General features: G+C 51.3%; 1 protein-coding gene across 4 annotated transcripts in view; it reads left to right on the forward strand.

The window, feature by feature from the left end:
- The window catches only part of Vav2 (vav guanine nucleotide exchange factor 2), a 163,809-nt gene that overhangs the window by 113,174 nt on the left and 27,136 nt on the right, over positions 1-23,499 (forward strand). For all 4 annotated transcript variants that reach the window (XM_085835084.1, XM_085835085.1, XM_029469945.2 and 1 more), the window contains exons 5-11: positions 10,614-10,716; positions 13,271-13,369; positions 15,050-15,118; positions 16,531-16,631; positions 19,839-19,938; positions 20,715-20,810; positions 21,198-21,266. In XM_085835084.1, coding sequence (XP_085691210.1) covers positions 10,614-10,716; positions 13,271-13,369; positions 15,050-15,118; positions 16,531-16,631; positions 19,839-19,938; positions 20,715-20,810; positions 21,198-21,266 — 637 coding nt within the window. The remainder of the gene's footprint in view (positions 1-10,613; positions 10,717-13,270; positions 13,370-15,049; positions 15,119-16,530; positions 16,632-19,838; positions 19,939-20,714; positions 20,811-21,197; positions 21,267-23,499) is intronic.

Genomic DNA, 23,499 nt, shown 5'->3' on the forward strand with positions numbered 1-23,499 from the left:
TACACAAACAGAAGAAAATGTCTCCCCACAGATAATAAGTGTCCATGGGGATGCCTCCTGAGGACTTTGAATTGTGTGCCAGGTCAGCAGCCTCTGCTGAGTCTTGGGCAGGAGTCTGGGGAGACTCAGGGTCTCATTTATACCTTACTTGGGAAATTAGAGCTGGTTGTTCTGAGCCTGTGGTGACCTGTGAGTACAGCCCAGCCCTCCTGTCCAGTAGTCTGACCAGCTGCCCATTTCCAGTGCCTGTGAAGAGGGCTACAGTTAGGTTGGGAACTGAAAAAAGTTTTCCTATTTCATTCTGGCCTGAGAGTAATCTGGTCCCTGGTTCCCCTCATTGTGAGCCTTAGTACAGGGGGGAATGCAGTGGGCCTCAGCTGTTACTTCAGCGGCCTTCTAGGTCCCTGCACTGCAGGATCTCTGTGCCGCGGGGTGGGGGTGGGGTGGGAGGGCTGGGGTGGGGAGGGGAAGGGTCCTTCCTGTTGTGTCTCCTGCTCTCTAACTCTTAAGATGTATGCAGCAGCGGGCAAGGCTCAGGATCTCACAGGACCAAGCCAGCCACAGCCTTTCTGTCCTGGCAGAGGCAGCCAGAGTGGGAGTGTTAGAGCCATGTGTGGACATCTTCCAGCTGAGAGCTTTGTCCTAATGGGGTCTTGCAAATCCAATGATGTCTTTTAGAAACCCTGAGAGATAAAAACTTGGCCTACCTGGTGTCATGCCTGTTGGGTTGGGCACAGATGTGGCACACAGCAGCATATTAAGAGAAAACATTGCAAAATGAGTAGTCACCTCTGAGAAGCCACCCAAAGACCTGCCATGCTAAAAGGATGCCTTCTCTAGATGTTTGTCCGGAGCACTGGGCGACCTTGACACTGAGTTTCCATTGTTTTTCTACATCCCCATCCTGGTAGGTTGAGCTTCCTTAGGGTCATTTGTAAGGAACAAAGCAGGCAGATTGCGTGACCTGAGCCCAGCATGGAGTGATCGATGGAAGAGCCAGGACCAGCGAGATGGCTCAGCAGGTGAAGGTGTTTGCTGCCAAGCCTGACAGCCTGAGTTCAGTTCCCGGGCCCTATAAGGCAGAAGGACAGCACTGACTTCTTCTCATTATCCTCTGGTTTTCACACTGTACTTGGTACTTGTCCCCACCCATAGAGGGGGGGGTGGGCAGGACATCGGGTGGTAATGGATGCCCAGAACATGGATGTGCAGTCCTTGTGTGAAGCATCCTTTCGTGTCCCCCACATTGCTCCTGCAGAGTCCCATGTCACCTCGGCCTCAGTCACACAGGTGGGGGCTCTGCCCTCCATTTTGCACTTGGTTAATAGAGAGCTTCAGGAGGGGAAGTGCCTTGCTGGAGGCCACACAGCCCACACCATGTGACAAAGGAGGAACTGAAATACTGGGCCATCTGTCAGGGGCCTAGGATGTCCCTATGGGACTAACCTCGTGACCCAGTGCTACCTTGTCTGTCAGTCTGTCTGTATCTGTCCATCTATGGATATTTCTAGGCACTTCTGCTTGGAAGGGATTCCCAGAAAAGAGGCAGTTGCTTCGTGTGTGTGTGTGTGTGTGTGTGTGTGTGTGTGTGTGTATGTGTGTGTTGGGGGGTGACGACAGAGCCCCAGCAGACTTGAAACCAAGTGGGTTTGGTCAGATGGTTCCCTGCTCCTACCTGCAGTCAGAGTATTCCTCCCACAGAGAGTGATTAAAAGTGTCTAGGTGTCTTGCCTGTCTGTATGTCCCCGCACGCAGACCATCCAGTCCACAGCAGCCACTCTTTGCTGCCTGTGCCCTGAGATGAACTATAGTCTGGTGTGGGCTGAGGTCACAAAAAATGTCCCCTTTGGTTTCCTAGTAACAAGTTCATGGTGGCTTGTCACAGGCCTGCCTGCCAGCCTCATGCCTGAGGCTGCATTCACACTGTGTGCCAAGCCTGTCAGTTTGATCTTTATGTCCTCTGTAAACACCCAGTGCCCAAGGCAGAGGGCAGTTGCTCATTTCTCCCTGTTTTGCAGAGTGAGTGAGCTGGGCAGCTGCCTCGTTAAAAAGCAGGATACCAGAGACAGCTACCATGCGGGCTAGTGAGTGAGGCTATGGGCCACAGAGGCTCAGGCAGAGCTCCTGGAAGAGCGCCGACTGGTCTAAGGAGTCATTGCTGGGATGCAGCATCTCTCAGTGCAGCGGCTTCAGGAAGCTTCAGGAGGGAGAGGCTGGGGCAGAAGGGGCTGGGGCAGGTGGGGCAGATAAGGGGCCATCACGCCATGTGACCCAGCTGTGTCTGATTGTCATAGTCCTGCCACTGTGTGGGGTTGCCACTACACACACACACACACACACACACACACACACACACACACACGTTCTTTCTTGTGCATTCTCATGGAAGCAGGACCAAGAGGGGTGATGTCTATAAACCCGAGAGGCCCGTGTAGCCCCTGGGCTTCCATGGCCTAGCCTTTGTCCTCATTTTTATTTGGTGTCATAAGGCATGTGAAAAGCCCTGGGGTCTGTCCCAGCTTTCTCTCTGTGTGACTGCCTAGTACACACATGAGCACATCAACCTTGGCTGCATTCCTTGGGCGCCATTTTTTATTTGTTTGTTTGTTTGTTTGTTTTCTTTTGAAAGAGGTTCTGTCAGTGGCCTTGTTCTCCCATTAAGTCAGCTTGGTTGGCCAGCAAGTCCCAGGCACCTACCTTTCTCCATCTCCCCAGACCTGAGATCACAAGCACTATACCCCCCTAAAGTGGACGCTGGGGATGCCATCATACAGCCTGAGCTTGTCACCTCGCAAAGTGACACCGAAGTAATCCCCTTCTCATCTAAGCATTGTCCCCTGCCATACTTCCACCTTGAAGCCATCTCTATCCTAAGGATCATTAAGGGTTTGGGTGCAGAACTGATCTTAGGATGAATATGGGTCAACCCAAAAGTATCTGATTGTTGCTTGATTATGTTGATCACTGAAATTATTGTATGGTTTTTACTTTACTATGTTTGATTTTACTTTTAGTTTTATTTTCTTTTTTAAGAGAGCTCTTCTTTGTTCGCTTCATTTCTCTGGTACTTTGGAGTGAAACTTCAGTTCATGCATGAAACTGTTTGTTGACCTGAATTAATTAAGTAATGGGCAGAGACTGCATCATATAAATGCAGATGGCATCGGTGTGGAGAGTCTGCTCGGGGCTCCCTTGTGGCTCTGTGTGTCAGCCCAGGATACAGACAGGGATTCGATTGGCTGCTTCTGGGCAGGAGGCTTTGCAGAGTAGAGATGGCGGGGGGGGGGGGGTCTGCAACTTTGAGGCTCTGTCACCCTAGGTTAAGGCACTAGAACAGCTTTACACACACACACACACACTCACACACTCACACTCACACACTCACATACCCTTTCTGTTTCTGGCTGACCATGCTTGACCTGAGGGTGTTTAAGAGAGATGGTGGGAAGTGGTGTGTGAAACACATCCTGCCAGGATAGATATTCCTGCTCACCATTGAGTTTTGGGGAAGGCAAGATCAGAATACAACAGTAAATAATGTGTTGGGTGATCGTTCTAGGGGTGTCCTCAAATCTCTGTATGGTGTGATGTTGGGCTATCTACTGGGGGCTCTTCCCAGTTTCTCAGTACTATGCCATGCTAAGATTTCTGCTATAGGGTGTTCCCAGAGTCCCAGTACCATGTGATGCTGTCGTGTGTTAGGGGATGTTCCCAGTATCTTAGTTTAGTGTGAATGGTGTTTCCAGCTGCCCAGTTCTGTGGTCCTGTTTGTTCTGTGACCAGAGGGACAAACCTTAGTCTCCCCTTTCCTACCTGATGATTCCCTCAGAGGCTTTTCTGTATGTGCTCATTGGAGGAAGGCCACGCCAATCACTGTATTGTCACACATAATGCTGGTTGCTTGATATCTAAGGAGATCTGGCTTTCTTCAATGACAGAATGGTAGGGTCAGACTAACATTCCTCCAGCCAGTAATGCCAATGTAATCAGAGGCACTGGATAGCAGCCAAAAGCTGAGAGAAAGTGGAGGGAATATCCTCACATACATCTATCAGTGAGAGATTGTGTAGATCAGGTTTGCCCCTGGGCACATCTGTGAGGGATCATGTTCATTGAGATGGGAAAACCTAGTCCACTGTGGGTGGCTCCATTCCCTCGCAGGGGATCATGGGCTCCGTAAGCGTGGAGAGAGTAAGCTGAGCACCAGCGTGCTATCACTCTAGCATGCACCCCGTAATCCATGGCTCTCTGATGCGATCTACATGTGGTATGACGGGCTGCTGCAAGTTCCTGCTGCCTGACTTCCCTGCAAACACAGACTGTATCCTGGAACTGTGTGCCAGATAAACAAATCCCTTCTCTCTTAAATAGTTTGCCAGAGTATTTTGACACCAGCAGCAGAAGCAAAACTCAGACAGAAATTGGTACTGGGAAGTGGGGCTATTGCTGGGGTGAACCTGATCATGTGGCTTTCAGGCCTTTAGAACTGAAGTAACATGAAAGAGTGAAACTTTAGGCTAGGAAAACTATTGAATGCTAAGAGGCAGGGGTCTCAGTGAGTAGAAGTCCTGAGCCTATTACCATATCACATGCTTGACCCTCACACATCTGTGCAGCAAGGGGCCCATGAGTTTCAGCAAAGCATGGAGGCAGCTAGAAGCTGATTTCTGTGGTGGTGTCAGCTCTGCCCTCGGCAGGACAGAATTCGAGTCCAGCTGGGGTGGGGTCACTCTGAGAATAAACAGGACGTCAGGAGAAGTTGCAGGATCCAGAGTCTTCATGCATATCAGTCAAATGTCCAGTAGTCAGTTAACAAGATTAGGTGTCGCGGCCTGCGGTGGAGTTTCAGAGGATTAGTTCTTTCCTTCCACTGTGTGGAGAATAAGAATGGAACTCAGCTTGTCAGGTAAAGGTGGCAAACACCCTTACCCAACAAGCCATCTCTGTGTTGTAAAAGGAGAAAGCCAGGGGGCTTAGACTCCATCACAAACACTCCTGTAAATTGATGTGAAACAGCATTATTTGCACAATGCACACAGGCAGCTGAGTGCCATGGGGGCCAGAGCCGAGAGCTCTGGATGGGACCCAGAGTTTTAGGGCGAGATGGAGGTTGGTCCAAGATGTTTAAGAAGCCAAACAGAAAGAAAGCAGCCTTGGGCAGATGACTCTGGAACACACAGGCATCCTGTGGGATGCTATATGCAGAACCAGTTCACTGGGATGGATCCAGCACCCCAGCCGAAGCACTGAAGCAAGATGTCAGGCGTCCTCTGTGGCTTAGACGGAAGCAGAGGTTTCTTAGGGAAGAGAGAGGATTTTTTCTAGAGGATTACAAATAGTATTGGGATGGCACAGAAGGAAAACTGAGAAGTCGGGCTTTGTTCAGTTAAGCATCAATGCTTAGCAGGGGCTAGAGGTGGCTTGGAGCTTAAGAACATCTGTTGCTCTTGCAGATGACCTGAGTCATGTTCTCCCAGCTCCCGTGTAATGGCTTACAACAACCTGTAATTCTAGTTCTTAGCAGATCTGATGCCCTGTTCTGACCTCTGAGGGCACCAAGCATACATGTGGTATACAGATATATGGGCAAAATAACTGTACACATGATAAAAATAAAAAAAAATGCTTATCAGGACATATTAAAAAACAAAACAAAACAAATAGCCAATCTAGAGATGGAGTGAGAGGTTGTCACCAAACATACGCCAAAGCGTTTACTTGCAATATATAGAGAGCTTAAAATTCAACAAGAGAAACATCCAAGATTTAGAAATAGAAGTTTTGAATGTACCTTCCGTACAGGAAGATAGACGACTATCAATATATGACCAGCAGTCAGTAGGGAAATACAGAGTCAATGCTTGTCCACTTCAGCGGCTGAACTGCAGAGCATGGACGAGAGCTGCTAGAGGAGCTGTGAGGCACCGGACCTTGCACGGACTTCCGGAGGGCTGTGGATGCTGTAGCCTTGGGGAAGAACACTGGGCAAGCAAAGGCTTGGGGAGACAAGCCTGCCTTTCCCGCACCCAGCAGCTCCAGCCTGTGGCTTTCAAAAGAAGTGAAAGTGTGCGCTCTCTTGGGCTCGTTCGCTCTGTCTCTCTCTGAGGGAGAAATGCTTACATAGCAATTTCTGTTCACTCTGCCAACACTACTACTGTGTGTGATCACATGTGTGCAGTGCACACTTGTACATGTGGAGACCAGGAAAACTCTGGGTTTGGGCAGCTTTCCTTAGCTGCCGCCCATTTTTTTAAAGCAAGATTTTTAGTGTATTTTTAGGATCTGTTTGTTTTTGTCTGTATGTGTGTTTATATGTGTGTGTGTGTGTGTGTGTGTGTGTACACCACACATGCAGAGCCTATGGAGGCCAGAGGGAGGCAGTGAATATCCCAGCACAGGAGTTATGGATGGTTGTGAGCTGCCATATGGTTTCTGGGAACTGAACCCAGGTCCTCTGCAAGAGCAATCAGTGCTCTCACCACTGAGCTATCCCTCTAGCCCCAGATTTCTTCTGTTTTTAAGTATGTGTGGGGTGGTGGCATGTGCAGTTGTGAGAGCAGAGTTCCACAGAGTTCAGAATAAAGCGTTGGCTCCCCTGGAGCCACCTGATGTGCGTGCTGGGAACAAAACTTGGGTCTTCTGCAAAAGCACTATGTGCTGTTTACCTCAGCCCATCTCTCTAGGGCCCCTGCTTGCCCACCATGGCCGGAGTTCACCAGGTTGGCTAGGCTGGCTGGCTAGGAAGCTGCAGGGGTCCGTTTCTCTGTACCTTCCTGGTGTTGGCATTACACTCTATTATACGTTTAAGTGGCTCAATGCCCATGGAAAAGGAGATTGGATCACACAGTACTATTCGCTCAGTATTACAAAGGACCAGATGCAAGTCCTCATGGGCTCGAGATGAGATGCAGAGGTCAAGAAGCCAGATGCCAAAGGAAAGAGCTGTCTGTGCTGTTGACTTTGCTAAGGGGAAGGCGGTCTATTGAGGATCAGCCAGGAGAGAGGCTGAGGGTGGTCATGGAGAAGGGATTGGTGGGTCTGTGGTAAGGTGGAACGGGTTGGGACTGGAGTTGGACAGTCCCTTTGTCGTATTGAGTCATCTAAGGTGCACTGTTAATTTTAGAAATCTCCCTTACCAAATACACTACGACAACTCCATCTTGCATGGTTTACGAGGCCAGTGGATGCAGGTGTGGATAGCTGGTATGGAGAGTCAGCTGGGAGTGCGGGTGCTGAGGGGACACCTTTGCCAGAACCCATAAGCTCATGGGAGATTTAACACTGTTATCCAACAAGCCTCATCTGACTAGGAACTGCTGTGTCTTCCTCACAAACCCCACTGCCTTGTTGGGCTGTGATGGGGCTGACCCCTACCCGCCCAAGGTTAGCATATGCCACCTGCTCTTTGTACATCTGTCTGTCTATCAGAAGCCTCAGTATGCAGACGTGAATGCACGTTTCACTGTAAATCAGAGCAGAGGTCACGGTAGAACCGTGGCCTTCCAGCCATCCCACCTTCAACTGAGTTAGGAGCTAGGCCCTCAGTAGAGCAACCGGTCATACCTCAAGTGCTGGTTTCAGTAGGTCTGAGGTAGGGTCTGTGTATGGGTCTTTATGGGCAAGGAACTCAGCTGGGTGAGGCCCAAGTCCTGGAATTGTCTTGGATATCCTCACAAGATGGGATGAGAAAAGTGGGGTTCTGATGCTGGTTGGTTTCCAGCCTGTCAGACCCCCATTCAGGCTCAACTTTCCACCCATTTGACCCCCTTCTCTGGCTTGTGGAACATGTAAGCATCAAAGCCCCCTGTCCATCACTTCCTTCCCCTGGCCCGTTGGAGCGAAACCGGCGTCTCTAGACAGGGAGGTGTCTCATCTGCCCCGAGCATTCTGCTTCCGAAGCCTGGAAGCATCTGCTTCCCTCAGTTCCATGTGGTCGGAATTCTAGACAGCCGCCGCGTCTCCAGCCTCACTCTATTGCACGACAGAAGTTTGGCCTACTAATATCTGCCAGAAAGGACCTTGAAGCCCTCACCTGGACCAGGAGTCTGGAGGGTAGAGTGGCAGGGCCGGGCCCTTTGGCACAGAGCCCAGAAATGCCCGGGAAATGATTTCTATTCTCTCTGGTGACAGTTTCCAGGAGACCGCCAGTCAGTCCTGCCTAGGGTAGGTCAACTGGAAAGACCACAGGATGTTCTGAGATGAGCCTGACCTCTGAGTGTAAGCCCTGCATGGCAGGGGGCTGTGTATACCCCAGTATGTGTCCCCCAGTTATGATGCCCCAGTACAGGCAGGAAGACTTGAGGCTCAGGCCAAGGGGAGTGTATGTGTGTGTGTTTGCATGTGTGGAGACGAGCAATGTGTGGAGGCAGGTGTATGTATTATTTAATGTGCAAAGTGGCCACCTCTAAGGACTTTATGGACCTAAAAAGAACAAAGTGGCTTTTAAAAGCTTAAGTTGGTAGGTCAGTGAGATGGCATAGAGGGTAAATGCTTGCATGCAAGCTTGACACTTCAGTTAGATCTGTGGAGTCCAATTAAATGTGGAAAGAGATAGTGGAGTCTACAATGTGATCTGACTGTCACATGCCCCATGGCACAGGGACCTCCCCACCATCTCCACATACACAATAATAAGACGAGCTTAATCAGAGTGTGGTGGCACATCCTCCTCATCCCATGACACAGAAGACTTTTGGGGCAGGAAGAATGTCATAAGACTAGCCTGGGCTCCAATGTGAGTTCTAAGCCAGCCTGGGCTACAAAGATGAGACTGTCTTGAAACAAAGAGAAATCTGGTGTGGGTAGAAGGCTTCAGAGTAAATGGGCAGTTCTCTGTGTAGCTGTTGTAGTTGATTGTTCTCTGACCAGCAGTTGTGGGATACCCAGAGTGCCACTCTTCCTACCGTGGCCTGTGGAATCTCAGTGCACGGGGGTACCTATCGCCACAGCTGCCTCTTCTGAGGCAGTGGGCGTGGGATGGCAGTCAGACTTTGTGAGGAGACCTGCAGCATGGTGGGGAGGGTTCAGAGTGAAGGAGGAGGTTGCTGAAGTGTGGGGCAGCCTCATCATCAACCATAAAGCAGGTGGAAGGGGTTCTGGGGACTGCAATATTCCCAGGTGTGCCTGGGAACCCCTGGACACATTAGGCAGGGGTCTGAAGAATAGTCACACAAGGGAGGGAGTACCTGTGGTGGTTTGAATCATAAATGTCCCTCATAGTCTTAGGCATTTAAATACTTGGTTCCCAGTTGCTGGCAGTGTTTTGGGGGGGGGGTGAGTTAGTTTGTCCTGAGAGTCCTGAGTTCAAATCCCAGCAACCACATGGTTCACAATCATCTGTAATGAGATCTGATGCCCTCTTCTGGTGTGTCTGAAGACAGCTACAGTGTACTTACGTATAATAAATAAATAAATCTTAAAAAAAAAAAAGATGTCGACACTGTACTCACTGTCAGGGGAGGAGGCCGTTGGTGGATGCTGGTGCTTAGCTCGTTTTCTTCTTTGTCCTTAGTGCGGGGTCCTGGCTCACAGAATGGCGCGCCCACCTTTAAGGTGGGTCTTTCTACCTTGGTTGATGTAATCTAGAGACTCCCTCAGATATGCTCAGAGGTTTGCCTCTGAGGTGATTATCTTAGTCACTTTCTATTGCTGTGAAGAGACACCATGGCCAATGCAACTTAGAAAAGAAAGCATCTAATGGGGACTTGATTAGAGTTTCAGAGGGTGAATCCATGGCTGTCATACTGGGGAGCATGGCAACCAGCATGGTGCTGAGACATATGTCTTATCCACAAGTTGGAGGCAGGGGTAGGGGGAGAGAAACTGAAAAACTGACGGGGTTTTGCTTGCACCTTTGAAACCTTAAAGTCCACCCCTAGTAACAACACCTCCTCTAGCAAGGCCACACCCCAATCCTTCCCAAAACAGTTCCACCAACTAGTGACAGGACCAAGTATTCAAATAAGCCTACTGATCCTGTTCTCATTCAGAGCACACCAGTGTTTGTGGGCACCTGCCAAGTAGACAGTCAGTGTTAATTAATGGTCATAGATAGCTTGGAGGAGGCCAAGGAGTTGTGAACAGAATGGAAACTTTCCTGAGTTTTAAACTGGTCTTTGCTTCCCTAGGTGCTGACCTGAGAAGGTCACCATGTATTCCATGTCTCTCTCCATTCCTCCATTCTGCATGGTGTCCACAGTGTGTGAGAGGCAGCCATATGTGGGTCCTGTACCCTCAACCTTCTTGATGGGGCCATAAGGACAATGGTGCACTTGGGGCTCCTGGGCATGGGCTGAGACAGGAGCTCTGTTCTGGGGTAGGAGCTGGGCATTTCTGCAGGTCATCCACAGAGGATCTCAGTGACGGAAAGTGTCTCTGGCTGGTGTGTCTCTAGCATTTACTCCAAGTTTGGGGCATTGCTGAGGAAGGGAAAGCTTTCAAACCTAGGCAGATCCTCATGGCAGCCTCTGCCTAGGCTGATTCAAACCCACAGAGGAACTCCATTGTGTAGACAGGGAGCCTGGGCCAAGGTGGGAGACATGGACTAGCCCTGCAGCCTCCTAGTCCAGGCGGCTGGACCTTCCCTCCTTGCTCACCCGCCTCTCCCTTTGCAGCGAGCATGACCTGGGCGAGGACATCTACGACTGTGTCCCGTGTGAAGATGAAGGAGATGACATTTATGAGGACATCATCAAGGTGGAGGTGCAGCAGCCCATGGTGAGCGCCCACCCTACCCCCACCCCCGGGTGGCCGCCAGCCTTGCTACAGGCAATTATCTGAGTACAGACGCAGGTCCTTCGGGACCCTCCCCGAGGGTGGGGGTGGGGTTGGTGTGGGGAGGGCTCCCCTGCAGTGTCCTTGCAGTTCTGTTGAGACACTGTGAGGGGCCCCTATGACTGTTGGCCTCCTCCAGCAGAGTGGCTACAAATTTTTTCTTAGAAGGTTCATAGTCCTGCCTATCCAGAGAGCTTTAAAATAGTAACTCTGTATTCCGTCTAACACGGTGCTACTAAGCACGCATCATTGTAACTCTTTGTGTGCAGAATGAGGAGGCTGGTGTGGGCTCAGCCGGCCAGCCAGCTGCGCGCCTTTTATGTTGAAGGGTATTTATTTTCAAGCAGCCTTGGCTAATGATCTTTGTGCCAGTTCTGGCTTATTGCCAACAGCTGCTATATGGGAGGTGGGGGTCTGCCTGGGGGGATCCAGAGAGGGGGCCCTGGAGGGGCAGGCCATAGCTCCCATAGACCCCTGAACTTCCCCCAAGGCACCTTGTCACTTGTCAGTTGTGGAGACTTTTGACACACGTGTGTTCCTGAAGAAGTGGGAAATGTATCAAAAGCCAATATTTCTTTCTCCCATCTGTGTGGGAGCCTCCAGCTGGTGGCAGAGAAACAAAAAGCTGAGAGAAGAACCCTAAAGAGCCTGGAGGGCCTTTCCCAGGCTGCTGGTATCCCGCTGTGTCCCTGGCTTGGGAGGAGAGATGGAAGGCTATACCGGGGTATTGTGGCTCCTTTTACCACTCTCGCAACACCGTGCACATTTGTCCCCAGCATCTAATGATTAGTCCTATCATACTCAGGGTTCCAAAGCAAGTGGGAGAGGCTTCAGTAGTCAACTCTACTCCCCCGCCTTGCAGAAAGTCTGATCAGGGCTTCCTCAGAGCTGGCCTGCCGTGGCCTAGGAAGCCCCACCAGGTTGATTAAGGTCGCTCTAGGGATAAATATCAGTATGTAGGCACGGTGGCTTGGGGCCATATCTGACACCCCCCCCCCCCCCCCCCAATGCTCTCCTGAGACTCCGGTAGCTCTCCTAGGAGGCAGTCACTGTCCTTGGTCCTGAAGAACTCCAGGACAGGAACACATCTTAAAGGACAGCCAATGTTCTAATATCCAGCACTGGTGTTGGATCTCTGGAATTGTCTAGTCCATCCACAGAGGGGATGTAGACTTCTTGCTGTGGAGGGTCTCTGAGATAAAACAGAAGGTTTCCCCACTTCTCATCCTGTCTGGAATTAGCTGTCTAAGAGTGAGGTAATTGGATTCACTTGTATGTAGTGAGGTAAAGGCAGGTTCTGCTTTCAGAGCCCAGGCATGAGAAGTTCTGCAAGGAGACTCTAGACCTTACGCTGTGTCCTGCTCCTTCCACAGAGGGTTCTGGGAAGGGCTGTGACATGGCTTTTGGGACTGGGGCTGACAGTAGGGTGAGCTGCTAGTGGTGACCCTTACTTCCCCAAGCATGGCTTGAGGACAGTGGGCACTGCTGACTGGTTCAATCTTGTTTGTTCCTCCATGCCTTCAGATCAGATACATGCAGGTAAGTTGCAGGTAAGACAAGCTAGGTGGGCTCCTGCCACAGGCTGTCTTTCCACCTGTTGGGAAGGTGTCAGAGGCCATAGAGAAAGTTAAGGACTGTGTTCTCCGTGAGACATTGTCAGGCAGATCCAACCCATGGGCCTCACCCTACCACACTCCATGCTGCCTCAGATACTGATGGACCTCACCAAGTCCTCGCTCCATGCTGCAGAGTGATTGAGAGTGCTGCAGTGTGGCGGCACATGAGGGGCTCTTAGGACCAACAGGAGGAGGGTAGCTGGGTAGGCATCTGTCCAGTATTAGCTCTTCAGAGTCTTTGGGGGCAGACCAGGCTTTCTGAGCTGAGCGAACCAAAAGAAAGCATCTGTAAAGCTCACTACCACCCGCTCACTCCATCCTGTGCAGGCCGTCTCCCAGGCAGGGAGTGTGCTCCTGCTAGAGGTATGTCCTTAGGTGACCCACTGGTGAGCTGTTATCTCAGGCCTTCTGAGTAGAGGCTGGTGACTCCTCTGGGAAGTTTGGCCTTTGGGGCACTTGGTTTTAGAAGCCAGAATGGGTCAGCTGTGGGTCTCCAAGGAGTTAGCCAATGTCAACTGCAGGACAGGGCTGACCCACTCAAACAAGTGCCGTGAGCACAACTCTCCTGTCTGCGGTACAATCCTCTCCTGAAGCTTTCATCCCAGACTGGTGAGGGTGCCAGGTTCTGAGTCAGGAGTGAATACCCAGGAGTCTAAAAGCCTAGTGCCTTCCTTGCTGCTAATTCTCCGTCCTCTCCTGTCCACGTGCCTCAATTTCCTCAGACATAGAGAATGGGGGAGGGGCTGGGGCTCACTGTAAACTCAGTAATCTTGTGATCATACTGGAAAGGTGTCGTCCTGTTGTGTGGGACAGGTGGCCGGCAGCAGATACCTGGGTGGCCAGGTAGAGGGGTCCTGGCTCACACGTCATGTCTCCTCTAGAAAATGGGCATGACTGAGGACGACAAGAGAAGCTGCTGCTTGTTAGAGATTCAGGAGACCGAGGCCAAGTACTACCGCACTCTGGAGGACATTGAGAAGGTGAGAGCCATTTCTCCTGGAAAGCCCAGGGTCAGGGTCTTAGCACCTGTTCCAGTTCTCTCTCTCTCTCTCTCTCTCTCTCTCTCTCTCTCTCTCTCTCTCTCTCTCTCTCTCTGCCTGTGAGGAGCTGAGGGAAGAGAGGAGTTTACTTTATCCTAACTTGGAGATTACAGTCCCAGCGGGGGGAATCAGTGCAAGACCTCAAGCAGAAACCATGGAGAAAAGCTGCTTGTTGGCTCCTGCTTAGCGGAACAGCCCAGGACCACCAGGCCAGGGGCTGGTGCTACTTATAGCGGGCTGGGTCTTCCTGCATCAATGAATGCCCAGGCCAGCCCCCAGACACACCCACCGACAGTCTGACCTGGGCAATCTCTCATTAAAACTCCCTTCTCATGACTCTAGACCAGCAGGTTTCAACCTGTGGGTCTCGACCCCTTTGGGGGGTCTCAATTCAGATATCCTGCATCAGAACAGATATTTACATTATGATTCATAGCAGTAGCAAAATTGCCATTATGAAGTGGCATAATGATAATTTTATGGTAGGGGTCACTACAACATGAGGAACAGTATTAAAGTAAAGGGTCACGGGTTAGGAAGGCTGAGGAGCACTGTAAGTTGACACAGCACACTGGGGTAACAGCCCCTCCACCTTGCCAGAATGTCCCCACATAAGGTGTCTCCCCTCCCTCCTGTGGAAAGCCTCCCAGCCTCCCCTGCGCCGCTTCTCAGTCCGCAGCTCTGCTTTTGAACATGTGAAGCCAGATCTTGAGCTAAGTTCTTCAAGCCTTCCCTTGCCCCGTGGGGCATACTGGTGCCTTTGTTGGTAGCCAGGAAAGTAGCACATTGGATATGATGGGCTATGTGACTAGATACCACCCAAGGCCCTGAGTACTGCCAGTGGCCTATATCCATCCACCTAGCCCCTGTCACCACTCAGTAGGCCTTGCTTTTGAATCTTCCTGGTGCATCAATGTCCTTGTATAAAGAACAGTACCACTGTCAACTAAAATCCTCTTGGCTGTTCTCTGGTGTGGAGTTTTCCCCCGTGTCTTTGTTATGGTTTCCATCGCTATAAATAAACACCATGACCAAAACAACTCTTATAAAGGACAGCATTTAACTGGGGCTGGCTTATGGGTTCAGAGGTTCAGTTCATTATCATCAAGATGGGAGCATGGCAGTATCCAGGCAGACATGGGACTGGAGGAGCTGAGAGTTGTCCATCTTCATCCAAAGGCAGACAGAAGACTGGCTCCCAGGCAGCTAGGAGGAGTGTCTTAAAGCCCACCCCCACAGTGACAAACTTCCTCCAAGGTTACACCTTCTCCAACAGGCCTCACCTCTAAATAGTACCACTCTCTGGGCCAAGCACATTCAAACCACCACACCCAGTGTGGTCAGAATGGTGAGCGGGGAGCCTCTAGCCATGGTTCTGGTGTACACTGCCCCTTGACCCAGGCTGACCTTACTATGGCCTCCACAGAGCTGTGGGCATGGCCTGTGGTCTTGGTCCCAGCCTGCCTTGCCCACTCTGCAATCCCATATTTGTGCAGCCCACACATTGTCCTCTGCATGTGCTGTCCAGTGAGCACTGAGCCCTCCCTGTGCAGGGCAGCTTTGGCTTTGACTGGAAAGTGCCCCACATACTGAGTGGCAGCATAAACTTCTTCCTTCCAGAACTACATGGGTCCCTTGCGGCTGGTGCTGAGCCCGGCGGATATGGCTGCTGTGTTCATCAACCTGGAGGTAAGCTTTCTGGCAAGTTCTGCCAGGTATGCAACTGTCTCCTAAGATGAGATCCCTGGGGCTTAGCAGAGCTACATCCCTGCTGGTGCTTTGGCTGGCTTATGATTGACAGAAGGGAGGATGGCTTCCCACACTGGAGACTGTCCTTTAGGAGGCAGAAGAGGTGATATCTGGTGTGGCCTGAGAGTTTTCCTGTGACTTGCTATGTTAGTTGTCAGCTCTGCACAGACTCACAGCTCTGGAGCAGACTCGAGACCCACAGGGCTATTAGCAAGGTTTCTGTTAAGACAGAAGGAAGTGCGCCCCACAACTGCTGTGCTCTGCAGGTGTCTGACCACTCATGTGCACCAGGTGACCGTGTGTGAAGGTTAGCCTGCGAAGGCAGCTGGTTTACAACTCCAGATGCCACATATGAATGCCTGCCCCTCAGAGAAGGCTGCTTGCTTCTGGCTCCTTACCACCTCCGGCAGCTCAAAGACTGAGGTTGGGGTGGGGGTGTCTTACTCTCCCACACAGGGCTGACCAGAGTGTCCCTTTTGCAGTCTGGGCTTCAAGCAGTACAAATGACTTGGGACAGAAATGAAGCTGAGAGGAGTAGAGGGCGTGGCCAGTGTTCTGACACCGTTCTGTACCTGGGGTGAAACTTGAGGAGGTGACCTAGTAAGGCCTTACTTCCTGCAGCAGTTGAGAGCTGAGTGGCTGCAGGCAGCTCCATTCTTCTGAGTGGCAGAGCAGCCACGAGGTTGCCAGCTGAGAGCAGCTACACTGCTTTCTCCATCTTCTGGCTTCAAGTCTGTCCTGAGGCAGCCGCCACGTGTCCCTAGGGGCCAGTTTGGGTCTGGGCAGCTCCCTCCACTTCATGACCATACTGTGCTTCAGCTTCTCCATGTGCTGGGCACTGTAACAAGGGTGTCCAGCCTGCGGCTGGGAGGTAGGGAGCATATGGCCCAGGATGGCTTTGAATGCAGCCACTAAGTCTCAAATTTGCTTAAATCGTTTAAGATTTGTTTTGTAGTTGTATATTTTTGTAATTGTGTGATTCTTGAGTGCTGACTCTGTTGATAGCACTGGGCTATAATGTCAAAAAGTTAGATAGTCAGGTGGTGGTGTCCCACACCTTTAATCCTCGTATTTGGATTAAGGCAGAGGAAGGCAGATCTCTGAGTTCGAGGCCAGCCTCAACTCAGACTAGACTCTGGTCTCCAGAGTGAGTTTCAGGACAGCCGGGACTATACAGAGAAACCCTGCCTCCAAAACAAAACAAAAAGCTAGACACACCTGCTAGAAGCTTCTGACTGAGTGATAGTAGACTTTACAGGCTTAGGTGAGCACCCTGCAGCACCTCTTGGGTACGTAGGGCCTGACTGTGCCTGGCTGTGCCTGGCTGGGCACTGACCCTACTTTCCTTTTAGGACCTCATCAAGGTGCATCACAGCTTTCTGCGAGCCATCGATGTGTCCATGATGGCTGGTGGCAGTACCCTGGCTAAGGTCTTCCTGGAGTTTAAGGAAAGGTGAGTGACAGCTGGCTGGTCTGGAGCCTCAGCTGCCTTCAAGGTTTGAGAGACCTTGTGTACCTGGAAACCAGTCCGTGCACGATGCAGAGGCAGGGCAGTTCCCAGAGGTTCAGCCTCACATTCTCGGGACTGAGGCAGAGGTCCAGATCTCGTCTCTGGATCCTTGTTCCTCTTTGTAACCAGGGTCACTACCCACTGTTTCTCCATCACAGCTTGGAGGGCTGGGAACCTCCAAGCCTCACTTTGATAGTAGGGACTTGTGGGGTCCCTGCAACTGTCTCTGCCTCTCTGGCTTATTGGGATCCTGGTGGCTAATGTTTGGTCACTAGGCCTAAAACCCAAGGAAACATTACTGCTTATGTTAGTTGACATGTTCTATTCCATCCTTGACACTCTGCAGGCCAAATAGATTAGGGGATCACAGGCAGTTTGGGAAGAGGTGCCTGCTCATTGGTGGGATCAGAGCTTGACGTCCAGAAGTACAACGGCCATACCTCTGTGCATGTGCCCTAGCTTTAGCCATGCCCTGTAGCTCTACAGCAGGGATTGGAGGGTGTCTGGAGCAGACACAGAGCAGCCACCGAGGCCCATGTGCTCTGTACCGCAAGAGAGACCCACACCTTCTAGTGCCACAGCCCCAAAGGTTTGAGCTGCCTCTTCTCTGAAGATGGCTCATTTGTTGTGTGCCCTGTCAGAGCCGTCCCCCGTGACCCCCAGTCTCATGAAGAGCAGTAGCCAGATGGAGGTATACCAAGGAGGGCTTGTCTTTCAGGATGAACCGGTATAGTTTGAGATGCATGAGGTTAGGTGTGTGCCTTTGTAACCTTATTTCCAAGTTGTGGGTGTTGTTTTGTTTTGTTTTTCTTATTTTTAATTATGTGTTCATGTGGGGCATGTGTACTAGAGTGCTGGGTGCCCATGGAGGCCAGAAAAGGGCATCAGATTCTCCTAGAACTGGAGTTGTAAGTGGTAAGCCACCCAACATGGGTGTCAGGAACCTAACGGTCCTCTGCAAGAGCTAGTATTATTTTTAACCCCTGAGCTATCTCTGTAGGCCCAATATATATATTTTTAATAGTATGACATGTTAGTGGTTAAGATGAAGGCCCGTTACCTCTTACTTCCATAGCTAACTTCCTGCAACACTCTCAGAATGAATCATTTGTTCAGTATTGAGAACAGTAAAACACTTTTAGAGTGTATGCTTCGAAGCAATCTATGCGTGGACAAGAGCGCAGGAAAGTCCCTGCTGCACCAAAGGCTGAAAGTATCGGAAGTTGCAGGGCATGGTTGCAGGGTGTTCCTGAACCTGACATAGCCAAGGGGTCAGGTGGAGCACCTATAGGAGACAGCACAGAATCATGCTACGCCATGTCTGGACTCCATATGCTAAGCAAACACTCAGCCTCAGAGAGAGCTGCATCCATCCCAACCCCCCTGTAAGCCTGAACTCCTTAATTTCCCACTTGTGCTGGGATTGTAGCTGTGCATCTGTCAGGATGGGTAGAGCCAGAGGTCCTTTGGGTCCTGTGGATGAACAAGGAGTTCCGTTAGATCATGCTTGCCAAGCTGGCAATGTACGCATGGTGCCAGGATTCCTGCCTTGCCTGCTGCCTTCTTCCCCTACACCTAGGCCTGAGTTGGGGAAGGGGTTGTAAGTCATCTGGTCCCAAGGCCTAGGAATGTGAGTTGCTTTTTATTGCTGTGGTAAACACCATGAGTGTGGCAACTAAGAAAAGGGTTAGAGTTTATGGTGTCTTCGCCACTCTTCTTTCGCTGCGAGGAGACACCTTGACCAAGGCGGCCCGCAAAAGGAAGCATTTCATCAGGGCTCAATTACAGTTTTGGAGATTTAGTCCATTTTCACGGCAGGGAGCATGGTGGCACGCAAGCAGATATGGTGCATCTACATCTGCAGGAAAAGACCTGAGCCTGGCTTAGGCTTTTGAAACTTCAAAGCACATCCCTAGTGACACATTTCCTCTAACAAGGCCACACCTCCTAATCCTTCTCAGGTAATCCCACTCCATGATGACTAAACATTCAGATGTGTGAGTTGGGGGGGGGGGGGGAGGGTGCTTCCTTTTCAAACCACTGTAATGGTGGGGCAAAGGCATGGTGGCAGCAGCAGTTCAGAGCTCACATCTAAGGAAGCAGAGGGAACACTAGGGACCAAAGCCCACCCCTTCCCAGGAACTATAGCAAATGCTTCCTCTGAGTGGCTCATTCGAGACTCCAGCCACCTGCCTCAGCCCTGCTTCTGTGGCTTAAGAGGTGTAAGGATCCCAGTGGGCAGGGTCTGCTGACTGGGGAGGCCCTTCTCATGGACTCTCTGCTACATATGAGGGTCGGGTAAGGTGGGGTTGGGACACTCAGGATAAGCCCAGCCTCCCAGTCAGCTCCTCACCAGGCTGACACTCTCGTCAGCTGCTGTCTCAGGCACTTCACTGGGGCTTCAGTAACCTCGGATGACTACTCAAGTGGACCCTAAACACTGTCACTGAGAGAGCAGTAGTCTAGTGATGCGTGGCTGCCATCATGTTTGTCCTTGGTAATATTGTCCTGTGGTACTGTCTCCTCTTACAGGGCCTCATGTGTGTTCAGGGAAATTGAGGGAGGGAGTTGTAGGCTAGCTGCCCTCTTGTCCTGAGAGTGCAGGTATTCTGATCTGAAGACATGACATCCCCTGGGGACAGCACATGGAACCAGGTGATGACAAAGAGGACAGGGTACGATACCAAAAAAATATTCTGAATGGCAAAAGAGAGATGGTGTGGCCCTAGGATAAGCCTGAGCCATGAATAGTCCCCATGCTAGGCCTCTGGAGGCAAGCAGAGAGCCCCTTAGGCAGGACCTTCTCTCAGGCATTCCTCTCCTGAACAGAGGTAGAGCCATGGATGGAGACTTGAGGTAGCCTGTAGAAGGTGCCTTCTTGGCTTTGCTGATGTTTCGGGAGTCCTTCTCCCAACCCGGTCATGTAAAGGGTAGGAAAGCGGAAAGGGGGCTGGGGGAGTGGAGCCATGTGGGCAGTGACCCTGAGGCTCTCCAGCCTGCCTGAGAAGGAGTCAGGACAGTAGCTGCATGCATCTTAGAGATGCATGGGTGCAGGTGTGTCCACATTGCCTGTGCACTGTAGCACAGCTCAGAGCAGCTGTAAATGTCTTACTTGGTTGGCACTGTGTACATGTTGCTGTCCCTCCTTAGGCTCCTGATCTATGGAGAGTACTGTAGCCACATGGAACATGCTCAGAGTACACTGAACCAGCTCCTCGCCAGCCGAGAGGACTTCAGGCAGAAAGTGGAGGTAACAAAACATCCTGATACCCTGACTTGGTGCAGCTGGCTAGCCCTAGAGACCTAAGGGACAAACCAACTTCCCTCAATACCGGTCTTTGGTTTTGTGGCTATTCCCCCATTTTGTTGGGCAATTGCCAGAATACTTGTCCCAAACTAGAACACAGCCTAAGACTTAGGGGCTGTGGAGGCCTGGACAAATCCATCACAGTGAGTGACACTTGACCTTAGCCTCTGCTGAGGTCCTAGCAGACCTTAGCAGGCCTAGTTGACTTTCATGATACACCGGGCCTCCTTCCCTTGCCTAGGTCTGCCTACCTCTGTCAACTTGTTTCTCCCTTGAGCGCCTTCCTGGCTCTTCCTCACCTCTGGGTCCAGGAGTGCCCTTTCCTGTGTGGTTAGGAAAGCTCTGTCTCAGCGCTCCAGCTTAAGTGCTGGTAGCATGTGATGCTTCTTTCTACTGTCCTTGCACTGCAGGGGACCCTAGCTAACCTCACAGCCTTGTATCAGCCCCCTTCCAACTTGGCCTCTCAGGGAGCACATGGCAGATCCATGGGTCATGTTCTGCAAGGCCCGGCCCCCTCAGGCACTGTTGCGCAATGCGGTGCCTCAGATCCCAGGGTCCCATCATGTTCTGGGATGTAAGGGGTGGTGACACCAACCTCATGCATACTCTAGAAGACCGAGGATCCAGCGCTGAGGTCTCTTTCTCTGTGTGGCTGGCAGTGGGGCATGAGTTCTCCCAGAAGAATAGTACCCTTTATCCACTCGCTTCTCTCTCTCCAGGAGTGCACACTCAGGGTTCAGGACGGCAAGTTCAAGCTGCAAGACCTGTTGGTGGTGCCCATGCAACGGGTGCTGAAGTACCACCTGCTGCTCAAGGTGAGGCTAGCAGCCTGCTCATCATGCCCTCTGTCACACTGGGCTCTGATGGCATGGGCTTGGACCCACAGGCAGGGTGGCACACAGGCTGATGAATGAGCCCATGTTCAGTACATACCATGAAGGGGTATCCTGGCATCTGGAAGGAAAATTATGAATAAGTTAAGACCATTAGGAAAGTGGGAAGAGACAGGACAGCACCCACGGACCAGGAAGAGGAGAGCTGCAATGCTTGACTGCGTCATCACTGAGGCCTTGCACAGCTGTCTACTATGTAAGGGATCCCATGTGTGTTGGAGTTGGACAGATGGACTTGCACTTGAGCTGGTGGGTGGCTTTGTCCTGAGACCTTGAGGGCTCACCCTGGCTTCCCTCTCACTCCCATAGGAGCTCCTGAGCCATTCTGCAGACCGACCAGAAAGACAACAGCTCAAAGAAGCACTGGAAGCCATGCAGGTACTGGATCCAGACTGAGCTCCTTGGTAACACTGACAGGACACTGGGGTTGGGCTTAGACTTACATGATGGTGGAAGGAGCAGCAGGCTAGGCTGCTTGCAACATGTGTCCAAAGTCCCCAGCTTCACTTGCCTGCAGTTGCCCTGTCCCCACACTGTATTTTCAAGTGTCCACTGGGGTCATCAATGGTTTTTGGGTGCCAGCTCTATCCTGGGGTACCTCTTTTCCTCCTCGGCATCTGCTGATGAAGGTCTGTCCCATGCCCATGCCCTGTCACTCACTGGAAGGTTCCTTTTCACGTGCTGGCTTTGAAGGCCCCTACCCAGCTATTCTATGCCTCATGTATGGCCATCCACTGCCCTCGGAAATGACAGTCCACTGCCCTCAGAAGCTCATCCCTGTTCTGCTCAGAAACCTTTGTGGCTTCTGCTATTCTCTGAATCAGGCCAGGGTCATTGAAGATGTGTGTAACAGGAACGCCTCAGATTCCGGGGAAGCCTGGCCATGCTCAGGTTCCTGGGCATGCTCTATTCTTTCCCACCCCAAGGTGTGCTCAGGACATGTCCTCTTCCTCACTTAATCTGCCTGCATCCCACTCATCCTGTCTTTGCCATGAACTTGACACAGTCCAAGAAAGTCACCTTCCAGACTCCTTAGCCAAGGGACTGTCAGGCTACCCCACAGCCATACCTGTGCCTCTCATAGACACCTGTCTTAGGCACGGTGAAATGCCTGACACAGGCTAGGTCCCTTTGGCATTGCAGTGTTATAGTAGCAGTGAGTTCCAGCCTTTACTTCTGACCCCTGACCCCTGAGTCCTCTGGTCCATGGTCCCCTTCTTTTCCCAAGACACTTTGTTTGAAGAGGGAGGTGCTGCAGTCTAACTCCCACACGGGATCAGGGGGAGGACGCTGGCTCTCAAAGCCACCTGCTCTCTGAGAGCAGACTTCATGCAGCTGGAAAAGTTTGCATCAGTTTTGAATGGACTTAAATGTGGGTGCCATGGCTGACACGGGGACCTCTGGCTGGCTCCCCTGGGGAACTGAGGTCACCGCAGCAGAGGGACCACCACATCTCCACATCTTCCCACTGCAGACACAATTCAGTGTCAGCCATTCCTGGAGCATGTGACTCATACTACAGGTGTACCCTGAACCCAAGCCTGGCCAGTGTGTGGCTTCTGGTCCCTTTGTGGCAAAGTCCCCTGAGGTTATATAGCTCCTGACATTCCAAAGAGGGTTTGTGACTCTGTGTTCTTCTTTTCACGGGAGGCTCTTCCAAACTGCAAAGTTTAGAAGGTTGCTTTCAGTTACTGTGATGAACAACCACAATCAAAAGCAACTTAGGGGAGGAAAAGATTTATTTTAGATTATATTCCCAGGTCACAGTCTGTCATGAAGGGAAATCAGGGAAAGAATTCAAGGCAGAAGCCATGGAAGAAGGCTGCTTACTGTCTCACTTTCTGGAGCGCTTAGCTAGCTCTCTTCTATAGCCTAGGATTGGCGCCACCTGCAGTGGGCAGTTCCCTCTCTCCTCCATTGTCAGTCAGGACAATCTCTCAGACTTGGCCACACAGGACAGTGTGATCAATGCAGTTCTTTAACTGAAGTGCCCTCAGTGAAAGCTAATACGGCAGGGAATCTAAAAGCCTTTAATGTCCCCAATGCAAAGCCGAAAATCATTCATCCAGCCAGTGTCTGAGCTGTCACTGCCCTGGAGCTAGGCTTTCCACAGGGTTGCAGTACACACTCCATGCGACTCTGTTAGCTGGCTGCTTTGCCTCAGGAGCTCTACTGTCTCTGTGGGAATCTCCTTCCCAGACATTCACTTCTGTGACTCCTGCCAGGGTGCACAGGGCCACACATGCTCAGATCTGTCGCTGCTGTTGATTTAGAACAAAACCCACCCTTTATAACCTGTGGCGTCTGGTAGGGAGCTGCCAGTAGCAAGGTTTGTAGGCTGGCCCTTGAAGTGATCCCAGAAGCGAGAGAGGCCGTAAGGGAGGTAGGAACTGGCTCCAGGATGTGGGTCTGGCTTTTGTGTGCAGGGGATTTCCTCTCTGCTCTGCTTTCTGGGTAGGATCCCTGCTGTTCTGTCCCAGCCGCCAATGGGCATTGCTTCCAGACCATTTCAAACTTTCTGAAGCAAAGTGAGCACTGCCCCCTGGTGACTAGAGGATTGCAGTACTATGTAGGGCTCATATCTCCCCTCCACATACCCCAGCCACTTACA

Source organism: Mus caroli, unplaced genomic scaffold (genome assembly GCF_978045245.1).
Source record: "Mus caroli unplaced genomic scaffold, Mus_caroli_1 scaffold_2, whole genome shotgun sequence".
NCBI classification, from domain to species: Eukaryota; Metazoa; Chordata; class Mammalia; order Rodentia; family Muridae; genus Mus; species Mus caroli.